This window comes from Arvicola amphibius, chromosome 4 (genome assembly GCF_903992535.2).
Source record: "Arvicola amphibius chromosome 4, mArvAmp1.2, whole genome shotgun sequence".
In the NCBI taxonomy this organism is placed as follows: Eukaryota; Metazoa; Chordata; class Mammalia; order Rodentia; family Cricetidae; genus Arvicola; species Arvicola amphibius.
In genome coordinates, this window is record NC_052050.1 from 22266404 (window position 1) to 22283123 (window position 16720).

General features: G+C 46.5%; 1 protein-coding gene across 1 annotated transcript; it reads left to right on the forward strand.

The window, feature by feature from the left end:
- Positions 1–11218: 11218 nt before the first annotated feature.
- Krt10 (keratin 10) lies at positions 11219–15388 on the forward strand. The gene is made up of 8 exons (XM_038326271.1): positions 11219–11821; positions 12605–12687; positions 13024–13180; positions 13271–13432; positions 13521–13646; positions 13888–14105; positions 14400–14734; positions 15011–15388. Exons 1-8 carry the CDS (start codon positions 11219–11221, stop codon positions 15115–15117), a joined length of 1791 nt encoding a protein of 596 aa, XP_038182199.1. The 3' UTR covers positions 15118–15388.
- The last annotated feature ends 1332 nt before the right edge of the window (positions 15389–16720 follow it).

The window sequence follows — 16720 nt, forward strand, 5'->3', positions numbered from 1 at the left end:
AACTGCTGATGGAGGGGTGGGGGGAGGGGGGAGCTCTGTAGAAAGAAGGAGTCAGCAAAGCAAATATCTAAAATCAATGATGGAAACAGGTTGCTGCTGGCTCCTTCCCTTGGCAGAGCAGGGAACACCCTCTCTCACACTCAGTGCAGTCCCGCCCCTACACTGGGGCTTGGCTCTGCTGGGGAAGAGCTCATTGTCCTCTGTTACTTAACTCCTGGAACCTCGCAGTGGTTTCCACCCCCTGCCCCCATTATCTCTCCTTTCATCTGGTAAGGAGGTGCAGAAAGGAGGGTGAGCTGGTTTCCACAGTCCCAAGACATCAGTCACAGAGGTGATGCCATCTCAACCCTTTCTTTCCCATCTGAGACGTTCTTACCTCCCACCTCAACTGCACCCAAGAGCTGGCTTTCTGAGGGAAGGAGGGAAGCCTGGCTTCCAAAGAACAAACACGCCGTGCATCCAGGGCTGTTTCTGCCGTGCAAGCACACCTTCGAGAAACTCGAGCCAAGCGGTGAAGATGTGCTGCCACCAACACCAAGAACGGAAGTCAGCATATCTCACCATAGCCATTCCAGACTTTGCTAGTCTGCAGGGAGACCGTACGGTCTTGGTCCTGTCTGCTCCAGTCCCATGGCAACAGGAAACTCATTGTTGTTTTTGTTGATGCGCTATGTATGAGGTTTGGAGCTAGGGGCTAAATGTATCCCTCCTATTCACTTCCCCCATATCCTCTAAATCACACAATAATATGATTCCTTCCCTCCTTCCTGGGAATGCAAGAACTCCCCTATCCCTACCCCTGCCCTGCCCATGGGAAGCAGAGACAGTCTGGCATAAGCAGTACTGTGGACTACCCGTCAACCATGCAGAATGCAAACTCCCGCTTCCTCTAAGACCTCCCAGAAGAGACTCCCACTCCACCTAGAACCCCGTAACTCCACCTGGAGCCCTCGCTGTGGCATTCGACTATTTATGGTGTCTGTCTTCACGTGGTATTAATAGCCCTTCTAATAAACCTCTTATCCAGAAGGACAATCCATCCCAGTGTTCCCCTGAAGCCCCCAAACCTTTCCGATTTTCTTTTCCTGTGTTAAAGGGAGCTCACCAGAGATGACCACTCAAACACAGTGTACAGCCAATTGAATGTCTTTGTTCCAGCTTGCTGGGACCAGGACACAGAGGGGGTTGTTCAAGGTCAAGGGTAGAGACCTCATTGAGGCATCTCTCACGGCAGCTGCGAGGGGGGGGGGGGAGGTTCTAGGAGTAAGCAGTTGAAACAGTTCTAATAGAAGCTAAGATGACCCGTTAGCCCACTGGAGGGGGTTCTGCACAGACAGGCAGTTTTAACAAATGCTGAGTTAGCTAGGCCATCCTGACCTTTGGTTCCTAGAGTAGAGTTGGGTAGTTTTCCGTGGGATTCGCCATCAAGGAGAGCAACTTCTACTTAACGATGAAATGGACTCAGCAAGAAGACAAGTTGGAGGAACTTTGCACTCTCTTGCCCCGTCTCTCTCTCTCTCTCTCTCTCTCTCTCTCTCTCTCTCACACACACACACACACACACACACGTACACCTATGGCCGTAGTGGTGTGCCTACACTTCAGTACTGGTTCCAGTCCTTTTCAAACCAACTGGAATACAGACATGGGGGTGTCCAAGAAGGCGTTAAAAATTGAAGAGCTATTTACAAAGTGTAGGTATAGTATAGTGGGCTACCATGGGCATTACAATCTCCAGTAGAGAGAACGTCACATAGGATGGATGGCCTTCTTGAGAAGAGGGGTGTGTGTGTGTGTGTGTGTGTGTGTGTGTGTGTGTGTGTAGTGAGCACAGGCCACAAGACAACCTTGGGTGTTGTGATTACTGGTCCTCAGGAGCCATCCACCCATTGGTCTTTTTTTCCCAGCAGGAAGTGTTTTTCTTTGTGACACAAGGTCTCTCATTGGCATAAAGCTAGCAAATTAGGTTAGGCTAGCTGGCCAGGGGTCCCAAGGATCTACCTGTACCTCCTCTACACTGGACTTAAAAAGGCGTGCCACCTACCCAGATTTGGGGTTTTTTTTTTTCACGGTTCTGGGGATCCAACTCAGGTCCTCACGCTTGTGTGACAAGCACTTATGGAGAGCTGGCTCTCACGCCCCCAGGATGCTGCTTTCAGTAATAGGATATAGCCAAGGCTCAGAGGAGGCCAGGTGAATGCATTCTTACAACCTTCGCTCTTCCCTCTCCAGTTCCCCAGCAGGATCCAAACTGAGCAAACATCATGCATAAGGCAAGAGGGTGCAGTGGTCTTCCTGGAGCAGGAAGTGAGATGGAGAAAGGTGAAAGGTCAACCGTCTTGGGGAGTGGGTGCTCACTACCTCTTACATTACACTACTATGCCTATGCCTACATGCTGGCAGCTGGTTTCTCCCCCTACCCCCGGTTGTGTGGTGCTCAAGGAACAATATTAGTGGCTTTGTTGACAGGCTTTTCCAGTGCATGCATGTTTCTCTTCGGCAGAAATACATGCACCAGCGCTGAAAAGACAAATGTCCTGACTATACCTTCCAATGCTCAGCGTCTCTCTCGAAGACAGGACATAAGCTGAGCCTTGGCGGTCTTTCCCTGCCTTTCTTCCCTCATCCTTGGGGGGATTAGCCATGCATACAGCTGCTGCTCTGTGTCTTGTGGACTCCTGTGGCAAAGTCATGGGTTCTTAGGACCACAGCAGAGAAAGAAATGGCAGAGCAATTCCCGGCAGCAGGAACAGACTGCCTCGGAATGAGGTGGAGTGAGCCTCCAGATGCAGGCATTTTGGATTCAGTGGGAGGCAGGAAAGGGAAAAGAGGCAAAGAAATCCGAAGAGGAGACGGATTCCTAAACTTCTGGAGAGCGCCTGGGTGCTGACTCCGAGGACTGGTCTGTGAAGCCTGAAGCAGTCTGTGTTGAGTAGGAGGGGCAGATGCATGAAATGTACGCCTCCCCCTCTATCTACTCCACCATTTACATTCTGTCTTTTTTTATTCGAATATAAGTGTGTGTGTGCTCATGTGTGTATGTGTGTGTATGTGTGTATGTGTGTGTGTGTGTGTGTATGTGTGTGTATGGTGTATGTGCTCATGTGTGTGTGTATGTGTGTGGTGTATGTGCTCATGTGTGTGTGTGTGTGTGTGTGTGTGTGTGTGTATGTATGTATGTGAGGGTATCTTCCTCATTCATCTTTTTTTCTTTTTGACAAGGTTACACTGAACCTGGAGGTCGCCAGCCCAAGGGTTTCTCTGGCCGCCACCCTCTGCAATACAGTCATGTGCCACCAGGCCCTACTTTTTATCGCCGGGGACCCAAACTTGGATCTTCATCCTTGCGTGGCAAGCACTGTTCAGACCGAGGCATCTCCCCAGTCCACCCATATGCATTCTTGAAAAATGGAATCACACTTTTGCTCAAAGCTGGCCTTTTAAGTAGGCAGAGTGTGATTTCAGCAAACTTCTGCCCAACATCTCCCCGCTGCTTCTCAGCAAGATCTGAAATTCCTGTCTCAAGGAACAGTCTTTCGTTTCACAATTAAAAGAAACGAACTTGAGGCGCAGAGGCTGAAGTTCTGAACTGCACATGGTCAGGTTCAATCAGTGCAGTGAGCAGGTCCACGTCCCTTTAGACAAAGGAGAAGCTAAAGCCCAAGAAAGCCCAAGCTCCCGATGAGGTACAGAGAGGTTCACCAGGAAGAGGAAGAAGGAAGACCAGGGTGAAGATGCTAAAGACCAAGCATAACTTCACTGTTTGTCCAAAGGCAACTTGGTCCAGTTTGAAGTATGCTTAGATGCTAGGTTGCAGTACGCCTGGATACCTAGAACCACCGTGTGCGCAGATGTGGGCCAGGAAGATGTGGGCACAGTGACAAGCATGCATGACAAGCGCACATGACCAGGACCCTGAAGAGCCCCATAAACTGCCCTTCAAATACCAGCTCAGCCAAAGGCATAGTCTTCAAACCTGCTTGCCTTAAAAACTCCACTCAGTTCAGTTATAGGTAGCAAATGTCATCCTCTCCTAAAACAGCCTGTGACGATAAAAAAAAAAAAAAAAAAAAAAAAAAAAAAAAAGTTTCATTTTCGCCATAGCAATTTGCATTTCCGGGAGAGACTTTGAAAGCACAAAGTTTAATGCAGGGTCTGGCAATGAAAGGTCGGGTTTAGGACGATGTGATCTAGCCACGGGCTTGGGGTCCATTCCAGCCAGGCCACTAATTCATCACTTGTGCTATCCTCACGAGCTCCCGTCTCCTCCCCTGTGAGCAGAGACTAACAGTTCCTGACTTCCAGGTTAAGTGGGTTGCAGGAGAAAGTGTACATTAAGACCGGACGCTGTCTAGCAGAGTAGGCTTCTGCGATGAAAGCTGTTGCTTGTCTGAAACCCAACCCCGCCACCAGCGCTGGGGATCCAACCCAGGGCCTAGAGCAGAACTGTTCTCACGCTTGACGGTCTCCATGTGACAGACTGTGACAACAGCCAACATTACAGGCTATAGGGTTTTCATTTGTAATAAGCAAAATCCAACATCTTATATAACTCTGTAAATATCTACTTATTTATCTAATCCAGAAAACACTTCTATTTCCCGTGAACTGCAGTGAATGCCAAGACTCACGGCTGTTCAAAGTTCAGAGAATAAGCGGTGGTTGAATGCTCGGTCCTAAATAAGACATGTGTGTATACCACCACCAACCCCCGAGGCTCAGGGGACACCATGGAAGAAGGGCGTAGGGGGTGTGAAGCCAAACATCTGGAAGAATCCCTGTGAAATGACATCCTCTGGGCATGACACAGTCTTCACAAACAGGAACACAGGGCAACTGCCCAAAACCAGTCATATCAACAGCCAGTCATGGAGAAGGGAGGGGCCTGTGGGGCTCAGCCCCTTACCCTGGACCTACTGGGCAGCCAACAGAGTCTGGAAGGGCGGGAGTCCCCTTGAGCCCACCAGCCTCCAAAGAATAGGTCTAAACCAAAAGCCCTAATTAAATTCAGTGAGTCACAAGACAAAGCAAAAGGACACGGATGTGGGAAAGGGATGGGGGGAGATAACAGAGGGCTGGGGATAAGAGTAATTGGAAGGTACTATATACATGTATGAATTTGTTAAAGGAAAAACTTAATTATCTTTTTAAAAGAAATAAAAAAAAACTAGAAAATTCTACTTAGCCCTCCCCCCACCCCTTTTAGCCAAAATAAATTTATACAAGCTGAGGAATTCCAAGCCATCAGGTGCACTCCGTGATCTGGTTTGCCAGCATGTTAAGTCGGGTTCGCACCAGTATTGCACTGTATTCCCCAAGACTTAGGAGTTAAAACCCGAAGAAAAGGGTTAAGCTCCATAATGGGAGCTAGAAGCTTCTGGAAAAACCAGCAGTATAAAAGGATTAACACTGCCATTATGCACGGTGGCTAATTGCATCGATTTAATGACTGCACCAGGGCTGAGCACAATCCTGACAAAGACTTGTGAACCTCCAGAAACCCAAACAGAAGAGGCCCTCCGGAAGTGCGGGCAGAGCGAGAAGCCCAGGGGAGAGCTGGAAATCTGACCTCCTGGACAGCACCACTCACCCATTCCTTCCTTTTCTCTCCAAATCACTGTTTTTCCCACCACAACGCCACTGTTTCTAGTAGGAATAGTAAAGGAAACATGTCTCCTTTGAAAAACTAAGATAAAATCCCTATGTACTCATTAATTTTCTAAGCCACACTGCTGGAAAACACAGTTTTAAACCAGCACAAGGGGGTTTGAAGAAAATAAATGTGCTGAAATTCCAGCAAAGCCCTTTTCGGAGGACTTGCCAGCAAACTTCATAGAGTTGCCATTAGGATTTAATGAAACAAAAGTTCAGATAAGGTGCTTAGCACAGGACCTGGGACTCAGAAATTCAGGCTGTTTTCCAAATAGGATCTGCATACTTCTTAAAGTGGGTTTAGTCCAAGAATTAATAATCTTGGGATGTGATCAGTCCCCAAGCCTGTAGAGCCAGAACAGTCATGGTCAATTTCCTTCATACGACTGCATTACATTTAAATAATTATTTAAGTCTAGTCCCCTGCATTCTTGCCTGCTTGGGAAAATACATGACTCAGAGAAAGAACTACATTTGTTATGAAATTAGTCATCTGTTTTTTAAGTCAGTCATCTAAGAATTTTCTAAACAATAACAGTAAGAGATTATTTTTACTCCATATGAATTTCCCTGTGACTTATACTTTATTACTTAATTAAAATAGCTAGAGAAGTGAATTAGTACTGTGTAGTTTAATCTCTACATCCCATCTCTAGGACGAAATCTTCACTATTCTCTCGAGATTTGCATAAGCTTCATAAGTAAGGGAGAGAGAGGTTATGCTCGGTAATACTATAGCTTACACACAGCCATTCCTTAAATTACCAGCATGGATAAACAACAAAAATCATTCCTAAAAGAATTCTGTAGATTTATCAGAGTGAAAACCCCTCAGAGAGCAGTGAGTCTCCATGAGGTGTGCCAAGAATCTAAGGAAGCCACATGGCCAATCTTCTCTAGGAAAATAATGAGCAGGCCTGCACGCAATATCACGAAACTCAATAATGTAACATAAGAACTGAGAGAGACAGCCACGAGCTGGCCTAATAGTGAAAAAAACTCTCATGAATGAGATGGCACCTCAGCCACAGTCTGCAGCTGAGGTGCGACGATTTGAATGGTGTAAGCCATTCACAGGGAAGAATGAACGCTGCTTCAAACCGAGAGCAATGAGCAAGGACCTCGGGATGGAACCGCGCACAGCGCTTCGGCTGAAAATGAAAAGAAAGCCTGCTTGTAATTAAGTAATATTTTAGGAGATGCTAAGTGTTCTCGTTGACTTATATATTGCTCGTATTTTAATATTAAGTATCATTAGGCTCCATATTTTACGGAATAGTAACTTGAAACACAGAAAAGCTGAGTGTCTTGCCCAAGGCCACGTAATTACTTTATGAGAACGTGGCTCTCCTGCCACCCTGCCACCCTCACCGCAGGGGGAATGGGGCTGGCTGGACAGGGGAGAGCCGGGCTATAGAAAAGACTTAATCCATCACAGACGCTTGAGCTGCCGAGGTGATGACAACCCTGCTCCCATAGCATCAATCATGCCGCAGTGGACAGACTAGATCTCAGTTGACACAGTGAGGAGCCAAGGCAAAGAAAGGCCACAGATGTTGGTGAAATCATCCTGGGGAAAATATTTGAAAGCCAAGTTTAGAGCATTGGCAGCAAGACATGATAAAATTCGTCAGCTATTGGGTGGAAGAAAAATGGATAAAGTGGGTTTAAAAAAAAAAAAACAAATGGAAGCAAGCATCAGTCACAGAAAAACGGATGGCAAGTTCGTCATAAAGTAGTAACAGGATCGAAACTCTTTCCCCTCTGCTCTCCTCTCTGGCCATTTCCACCCTTTAACCCTATCCTTTTATTCTTTCAGTGTGTGTGTGTGTGTGTGTGTGTGTGTGTGTTTGTGTGTGTTCGTGTTCATGTGTACACGTATGTGTATGGTCGAGCCTGTGAAGATCAAAGGAAAATCAGGCATCTTTCTTGCTGTCCAACTTATCACTGAGACAGGGTTTCTCACTGAACCTAGAGTTTACCAACAAACTCGACTGGCTAGCCAGCCAGCCTCAGGGATCCTCTTGTCTGTCTCCTAGCACTGGCGGGATTGTCATGCTAGGCTTCTTCACACAGATTCTGAGAGACCGACTCAGCAAATGCAAGCACCTTTGCAACCAAGCTGTCTCCCAGCCCCTAATCTTTCATACTTTGCAGCCCTAAGTGGGTAGGTTGTAAAAAACAGAAATCAGTGATAAAACAACAACAAAAAAAAATCTGTCAAGCTCTTTTTCTATGCCTGCCACCTGCTGTCCTAATGCTTGATACTTATGAACTCATTAGGCTCCCAAGGTAACTCCGGAGAGTAAGCGAGGAAACAGGCTACACAGTTAACAGCGAACCTGGCCTCTAACCCATGCAGTCTGACTCCGGAGCTTCCCACTGAATCTACACTACCCTCCAAACTGCCACCAGGCAGTTTCCATCGCTCTACAAAGACACTGGGGCGGTGCTGAGGGAAGATGATCTGCAGATTGGAGATTATTGAATTTTGCAAGTTTCCCAGTGATCAGGCATGGACCTTATCAATAGCTTGTCATAATTACTCAGCTCTATGACTCTGTCACATGACTCTTGGAATCCTACGCTGCACTCCCTTAGCGTTCTGCCCCGATCCTCAAACATAGCCTGGGCTGTTCTATCGCTCTCCTTCATCTGTGGGTATGTTTGCTTCTCCGGGGGCACTCTAGACCCCTTGAGGAGCAGGAATTATATCTTGGTCAGCTATGTAAACCAGGTCATAGTGCAGGTGCTCCACTAACCCTGTTGAAGACATGAATAAATTAATAAATATGAATATGGAACATATGGTCCAGCCAGACTGGTCCACTTCGAGACTCCACCTGCTTGGTCTGTCAGTCCTCACTTTCCAGAACGGTCCTCTCTCTGCTGCTGCACACACTGCACACTCTAACCCATCCTTCACAGGACTCAGCTCAACTCCACCTGTACCGTGAAATTCAGCCCAGTGGCCTCAACGATCCGGTGTCAGTTCAATGGCATGGGGACTAGCGTCTCTGCCGCTGTCTTCGATTCAAAACCGGACCCTAACACAACGAGCTGTGCTCCTCTGGGAAAACTCCATAGATTTCTAAGGTTTAGTGGTCTCCAGCTATAAACGTAGGCAAATAATATCCTTCTGAGAGAAGGGGGGAGTGAAAGAAAACCATCTGAACACCAGGCATGCTAGGGAAATGAGGGCTCCTCCCCACACCCACACTCCTTTACCGATCAGGTGGCACTTAAGTGGCAGCACTTAGCATCCCCCTTCAATCAGACTTCAACCACTAGAGAGATCTTTGGGGACAGAAACTGTATCTCATCCGCATCCTTTGGAACATCTCCACAGGCCTTGCACAGAAACGTAGCCAACATTAAGAACAAAGCGATTGTGAGGTGGGCTACGGCAATCACATGCGAGTGGCGGCCGGGCTAGAATCGTACATTTTCATGTAGCTTTGCTGTGGAATTATCACGTGGCGCCTCTGTGATCTCGCTCTCGCCCAAGACTCAACCAGTAAGTGCAATAAAGACAAAGGTTTGCCCCGCAGAAGCGTGACTCTCTCCATGCCAATCAATCAGCCTTAGGTTAGGTTGGGGTCTTGATGCTTGTCACTGGCACAGAAAATTAAAGCTAACACTAAAGCAAACCTAGGAAAATCAAAACCCCAAATCTGTGGTGGCTATCAGTAGAATAAAAGCTCTTTGCTTTTTCCATAAGTTTCAACAGCCAGGCTTCCCCTCTCTGAACGTGTCAGAGTCCTCTTTTTCCCCGATTTGTCACGGCCTCCATTTATTGTACATTATCTTCGCAGGAATCAATTCCCATGCTTAGGGCTTTCTGTTTCATTCGGTTGCTGCCCTACTTGCAAGTACTGACAAGCTAGGGGAGCTGCAATCTGTTGGTAGTAACCTGCAGCCTAACAAGCTACTCTTCGTGAATGCTCTCAGCCGCGTCCCCTTTCCCTGCAGAAACTATTTCTGTAGCTCTCGCTCCGTGGGATGTGCAGCTACAAATTTCATTTGAAGCAGCAATTACTAATGGAATTGTGCCAAGTCCCTGTGCTTTCGGTATTTTCCGGCTTCTATCTCCTTTTGGTTTTGCTTTTTCCCGTGGGGTTAGAAGCACGGGGTGAGAACTGGAACCTAACACCAAATGCACCACAGCAGAGAAAGGATACATAAGGTGGGATAGTAGATGGCAAAGCCAAGACGGCCACACATCAGCAGCCACCATCAGGAAAACCGCCGCCTTCCTCGGCTTCGCCCTCCTGACACAAAATCGACAGTAGCTGCCGACCCTGTGCCAGTGGGTGACTCTAGAGATTTATAAATCGTCCAGTCTCAAAAAGCATCACATAATTCTAAAACCCGTGTGAATCTACACATATAAACGCGTGTGTAATATATTTTAACAAGAGCAATATCATAGCCTATGGGTAGATGCGAAGCAATTTTAGCCTTGTAAAGAGCCAATTAAATACTTCACTGGTGCCATCCCACTGAGATCTGCGCGTGGTGTAGCCAAGGAACTGTGTTTTGCCTGTTTATTAAGAAGGAAAATCTAGTTTGGGAGTAGAGGTGCGAGTTTGGATTACAAGTCTCAAAGCAGTGCCATTCTATAGCCTGGGCTCACACTGTTACACAAAACCTTGTACTCGCAGTCAGACAGACCCAAGTTCTCCCTCTGGAACCGGTCACAGCTAAGACACTGCAGGCGAGGTCCTCACTTCTGGGGCTTAGGGTTTCTGCATGGTGGTCTTCACACGACCTTAACCACGAGTTTAGAAGTACCAAATAACCCAGAATAGCTTCATGATTTCATACTTAAAATAGTAGCACCATTACATTTGAAGATTATTTAGTCGCTCCTTGTGTACAGTTTCTTAGGCAAAAACATGAATATACTCCCATTCACCAAATAAAAAATCATCTACATAAGAGATTTTATATGTGTGCTGTGTGTGTATAATACATGTTATGTATATAAATGTGCATATATAAGAGATATTTTATATATATTCCTACATTGTGCTTCTTAAATGTGGTAACTTTGAACACTAATAGTTGAACATATTCTATTTTTGCTGTTTACTTAGTTTCCTGATCCTTATTACAGCACTGATCCCCAGCATACTCGTTACTTACTGCAGTTCTTAAAGCTGTTTGAAACATCAATCTGAAAATTCGTATTTCAACTATACGTTTAACCAGGTTTCTTTTATTTTTCATAGTTAGCAAATACTGAATACAGCCTAAGTTAGCATTAGAAAAATTGTTACTCAATGGTCCTCAAAGGTAAAATGGACTCATCTGAACTCCACCCATTTTCAGTTTCAACACAGCAAGTCTCCTGTCGTACCCAGGGCAGATACAAACACATTGAAAAGGTATTGGTTATTACTGCATATTAATTTATGCAATCATCAGCCAAAGATGCTAAGCCGACAAAAAGAAAACTGTCCAAGCAAGCAAACCCGAGGACCTGTGAGCCACGCCCTCTCAGTATATAAAGGCTCGTCCCTGTCCTTGGTAGCAGGCACTCCCTGGGCTACACTACACCACCATGTCTGTTCGTTACAGCTCCAGCAAGCAGTACTCTTCCTCCCGCAGTGGAGGAGGAGGAGGTGGTGGAGGATCATCCCTCAGAATTTCCAGCAGCAAAAGCTCCCACGGTGGAGGGTTTAGCTCAGGGGGATTCAGCGGTGGCTCCTTTAGCCGTGGGAGCTCTGGAGGAGGTTGCTTTGGGGGCTCATCAGGTGGCTATGGAGGTCTTGGAGGAGGCAGCTTTGGTGGGGGCTATGGAGGAGGCAGCTTCGGTGGGGGCTATGGAGGAGGCAGCTTCGGGGGTGGCAGCTTTGGCGGAGGCAGCTATGGTGGAGGCAGCTTCGGTGGCGGCAACTTCGGCGGAGGCGGCTACGGAGGAGGCTTTGGTGGTGGATATGGGGGAGATGGTGGCGGCCTTCTCTCCGGAAATGAAAAAGTAACCATGCAGAACCTGAACGACCGTCTGGCTTCCTACATGGACAAGGTCCGGGCTCTGGAAGAGTCAAACTACGAGCTGGAAGGTAAAATCAAAGAATGGTATGAAAAGCACGGCAATTCGAGCCAGCGCGAGCCCCGGGACTACAGCAAATACTACCAAACCATTGAAGACCTTAAGAACCAGGTAAGCGGCATTTTAAATCCCAGCTTCAAATCATGTCTACCCATGTAATGTGGACAGGTGAAGCTAAGTTAAGCATAGCATGGCTGATCACTGTGTCTACCTGGTTTGTTTTTCCATGTCTAGTGGAACCAAGTCTCATCAAAGATATTTATGAAGGCAGGGCATGTCTATCTTCATCCAGCATGTGTGTTGCCTGTCTTCCTGGATGACAGATGACTGAGAACCTTTAGGTTTTAACAAACATAATGAGTTCACAGTAAAAATATGCTAGATCGTGTGCAAATGTAGAAACTAAAAGAATTTTAAATGGGGATAGATAGATAGATCTCAGTCATTAAGACTGATAACAAGTAAGCCATATCCAGCACCAACATTTGCAGGAGACCCAACTTTCTAATAGAGAAATGACATACTCCTTGTCTCTAGGGAGTCTGTTAACTACATCTGTAAATTCATGGTAGATGCACTTAGAAGTATTTACAACAAATTAAACAAATACTGATGTGAGTCACTCAAAAGTTGGCAGCAACACAAGAAAACCACAGACTGTACAAGAAAGAGTCCTCATTGCAGGAATATACCCATATAGTCCCAGCCGGCATTCAGAAAGGAATCATGTCTATAAAAGTACTGAAATTGCAGGAGAAAAATATATTATATGGGCAAGTTTGTACTAGTCTATGCTTAGCCTCCCTCCAAAATTCTGGAAGAGAACTATATAAAAATGCAAAACGCCTATGTTAACCTAAAAGTCATCAACCCATCTCTTGTCTCTCCCTCCAGATCCTCACCCTGACTACTGAAAATGCCAATGTCCTGCTGCAGATCGACAATGCCAGGCTGGCAGCTGACGACTTCAGGCTGAAGTAAGCTGAGTGGATGGGGGACAAAGAAAGCAGGTGTTTCCAACAATGACTTTGGAGGCCCACAATAGCGTTTATATTTTCCTGCACTCATCCAGAGCAAAATAGTTCTGAGCTGTTGAAGCTTTGACTGTAATATCTTTTGGGTAACCTTTAAAGGAAGATGTGTCTTAAAATAACAGTTAACTCTTTGTACCAAACTATTACTATTCCTGCATGAATTAGTGTGTTAACAAATGGTGCCAGGATATGAAATCAAATCTGTATTTATAGTTAGTCTTCGTCCAGGTATTCCTCCATTGGTCTGTATATCCAGGGTTTGTATCCTGCTTGTTTCAGATATGAGAATGAAGTAGCCCTGCGCCAGAGCGTGGAAGCTGACATCAATGGCCTGCGCAGGGTCCTGGATGAGCTGACCCTTAGCAAGGCTGACCTAGAGATGCAGATTGAGAGTGTCACCGAAGAGCTGGCTTACCTGAAGAAGAACCACGAAGAGGTGACACAAAATTACATTTCCCCCCTTAAAAAGGGGAGGGGTTCATCTTGGTCATGGCGCATTCATTAAATCTAACTATTCCTCTAATAGGAAATGAGAGACCTTCAAAACGTGACCACTGGTGACGTGAACGTGGAAATGAATGCGGCTCCAGGAGTTGACCTGACTCAAATGCTGGACAACATGAGAAGCCAATACGAACAGCTTGCAGAAAAGAATCGCAAGGATGTAGAAGCCTGGTTCAATGAGAAGGTAAGTAACTGCCCTCCTCGGCAAAGCTCCTGGAGATCTTGTGATCATGCCCGGATGGTCTCATCTTTTCCCGTTCTTAATCTTTTAGAGCAAGGAACTCACCACAGAAATCGACAGCAACATTGAACAAATGTCCAGCCATAAGAGTGAAATTACTGAATTGAGGCGCACTGTGCAGGGTCTCGAGATCGAGCTGCAGTCCCAACTGGCCCTGGTATGTTAAATCTTGTAAAATGGCTTTCATTTTATCCTGCAATGTTTCATGCTAAAAATGAGGGTGGGGTGCAAAAAGTGGAACGGAAATCACAGCTTTGCGGGGTCGGGGAGAACTGTTAGCATCGTGCTCAAACTGCAGGGCTGCCTTTAAGCACGAGTCCTAGCCACTTCCCTTCCGTGACGACTTCTTGCTGAAGAATTTCCTTGTTTCACTGCACTTACTAAAACCTTCTTCTCAGAAACAATCGCTGGAAGCCTCCCTGGCCGAAACAGAAGGTCGCTACTGCATGCAGCTCTCCCAGATCCAAGGCCAGATCTCCGCCCTGGAGGAACAGCTGCAGCAGATTCGGGCTGAGACCGAGTGCCAGAACGCCGAGTACCAACAACTCCTGGACATTAAGACCAGACTGGAGAACGAGATCCAAACCTACCGCAGCCTGCTCGAAGGAGAGGGAAGGTATAATGGAAACCTGCGAAGTCCCCCATTGCTCTTGCTCTCGTTCAGGATTCCCCATAGCCAAGCCTGCTCAAACCCAAGGAGACGCCAGCGGGTGGGGCAAAGGAGGCGGGAAGGGGGCAGGGATGTCTTCAGGAATCAGGGCTGTGTGTATGAACATCTATGGATGGACAAGTGTTTGAGTATTAATAGACAAGCTTGACTGGCTTGTATTTTCTCAAAACATGAGTCTGGAGCGCAACCCGACGCTTCCATGTTAGAAGCGACCGCATCTGACCCTCACACCCCCTTTAGTTCCGGAGGCGGATCCTACGGCGGCGGGCGCGGCGGCGGCAGCCACGGCGGAAGTTACGGCGGCGGCAGCTCCGGCGGCGGCGGAAGCCACGGCGGAAGTTACGGCGGCGGAAGTTCTAGCGGCGGCGGCGGCAGCCACGGAGGCAGTTCCGGTGGCGGCTACGGCGGCGGAAGTTCTAGCGGCGGCGGCAGCCACGGAGGCAGTTCCGGCGGTGGCTACGGCGGCGGAAGTTCCAGCGGCGGCCAGAGCGGAAGCGGAGGGTTCAAGTCTTCTTCTTCCGGGTCCGGTGGCGACCAATCGTCTAAAGGACCAAGGTCAGCAGAAACTAGCTGGGGTAATCTGAATTAGTTCTAACTTTCTCCAGTGGTTTTGTTGCTCTTTAAACTCAAGAGCTGATTTTAAAACAATGAAAATCTCCATTTAGATTTTCATTTGTGTTTTAATAGACGACGTCAATTTTGGGAAAAAAATGCTTTCTACAGTGTGGATTTTTTTTTTTTTTTAGAACAACTCGGAAAAGATGTGCATTGTCTTTTGTAATCGAAGCTTGTTAGTTTGTTAGGATCTCTAAAAATCGTTTCCCCTGAATTCTGTTTTTTTCTATTCACAGATACTAACAAAACCAGAGTGATCAAGACGATTATTGAGGAGGTGACACCTGATGGTAGAGTCCTTTCGTCTATGATTGAATCAGAAACCAAGAAACACTTCTATTAAGTTGCATTAAGAAGAGTCTCTTTACACAGGCCACTGCACAGACGTGTGGGAAAATGTCCAAGAAAACACTTCAGTCTTAATGGTCTATGGAAATAGGTTTGCTCCTTGAAAATAAGGGTATAAAAGGTGTTTTGTGGTTTCTGTGTTTCTTCTTTTCATTGATCAGAAAGTGTCCTTTTATGGAGAAAAAAAAGAAGACAACTTTCTCATTTACTAATGAATTTCTCATTTACTAATGAATTTCAATAAACTTTCTTACTGATGCAAATGATCTAAATTTGTCAGAATTTTTATTTAATTATGTGGGTGTGCTCAGACAAATATGAGTAATGTGGGTGAAAAAGTTCATCTTTCCCCCAAAGGTATACCTTCTAAAGATATACAATCAAGGGGCTGGAGAGATGGCTCAGCAGTTAAGAGCATTGCCTGTTCTTCCAAAGGTCCTGAGTTCAATTCCCAGCAACCACATGGTGGCTCACAACAATCTACAATGAGATCTGGTGCCCTCTTCTGGTGTGCAGGCATACACACAGGCAGAATATTGTATACATAATAAATAAGTAAATATCTTTTTTAAAAAAAAGATACACAGTCAAAATTGTTATACAGTCAATGAAGTTATTTTGTGTGCAAGGTGATGCCAGTATGTCCAAACAGACATCTCTTAAGTCTCCTGCTCTCCCCAATTCTTTGGTAAACGATACGAAAGACCTTGTCCTTGCAGTGTACACTGAATTGTATCTCTCAACTAGTTAGACCACAACCATGCTGGCTAGTTTTGTGTCAACTTGACACAAGCTAGAGTCATCTGAGAGGAGGGAAATCTCAACTGAGAAAATGCCACCCTAAGGTTTAGATTATAGGCAGACCTGAACACATATTTAAATTAATGACTGATGGAGAAGGGCCCAACCCAATGTTGGTGGAGCCACCCTGGGCTAGTGGCCCTGGGTTCCATAAGAAAAGTTGAGCAAGATGTGAGGAGCAAGTCAGTAAGCAGCACTCACTCCCCCATGGCCTCTGCATCAGCTCCTGCCTCCTGGTTCCTACCTTGATTTCCTTCAATGATGAACAGAGGAAGCCTAAGCCAAATAAACCTTCTCCTCAAGCTGCTTTTGGTCATGGTGTTTCATCAGAGCAATAGTAACCCTAAGATACCAACTGTAAGATTCCGTGCAAGAGGGACCTTTGCAGCATCCCAGTCGGACCCAAGCCACAGTGGGCAACAAAGTATGCCGTGTAGAGAGAAAGAGCTTATATATGTAGTTTTATTCTTGTAAATTACAGGGAGCCGACTTGGAGGGTTCACCTTGAACAGGTCAGGTGCACTCCTCCCTCAATTACCTGCAATTACCGGGCCCTAAGCAGGCCAAGTCTCCCACCTTTCCCTGGTCCTGACACCCTCCCCTTCAATAGGCAGCACCTAAAAAAAAATCCTAAACTTAACCTTGTCCTCTGCTCTGCCAGCACCTCGCTAGGTCCAAGAGATACCGGACAGTTCCACAGAGCTTGGGCAGCGGTGAAGCAACCGGGTACCCCAGGATGAGGCAGCACCCTAGCTGTCTCAGCCTCCCTCCCCCCCCCCGTCCCAAATCAGTAGGAA

Coding starts and splice junctions, on each gene's coding strand:
- Krt10 (XM_038326271.1), top strand. CDS start 11,219: ATGTCTGTTCGTTACAGCTCCAGCAAGCAGTACTCTTCCTCCCGCAGT. Junction 12,688..13,023: donor GCTGACGACTTCAGGCTGAA/GTAAGCTGAGTG, acceptor TGCTTGTTTCAG/ATATGAGAATGAAGTAGCCC. Junction 13,647..13,887: donor TGCAGTCCCAACTGGCCCTG/GTATGTTAAATC, acceptor CCTTCTTCTCAG/AAACAATCGCTGGAAGCCTC.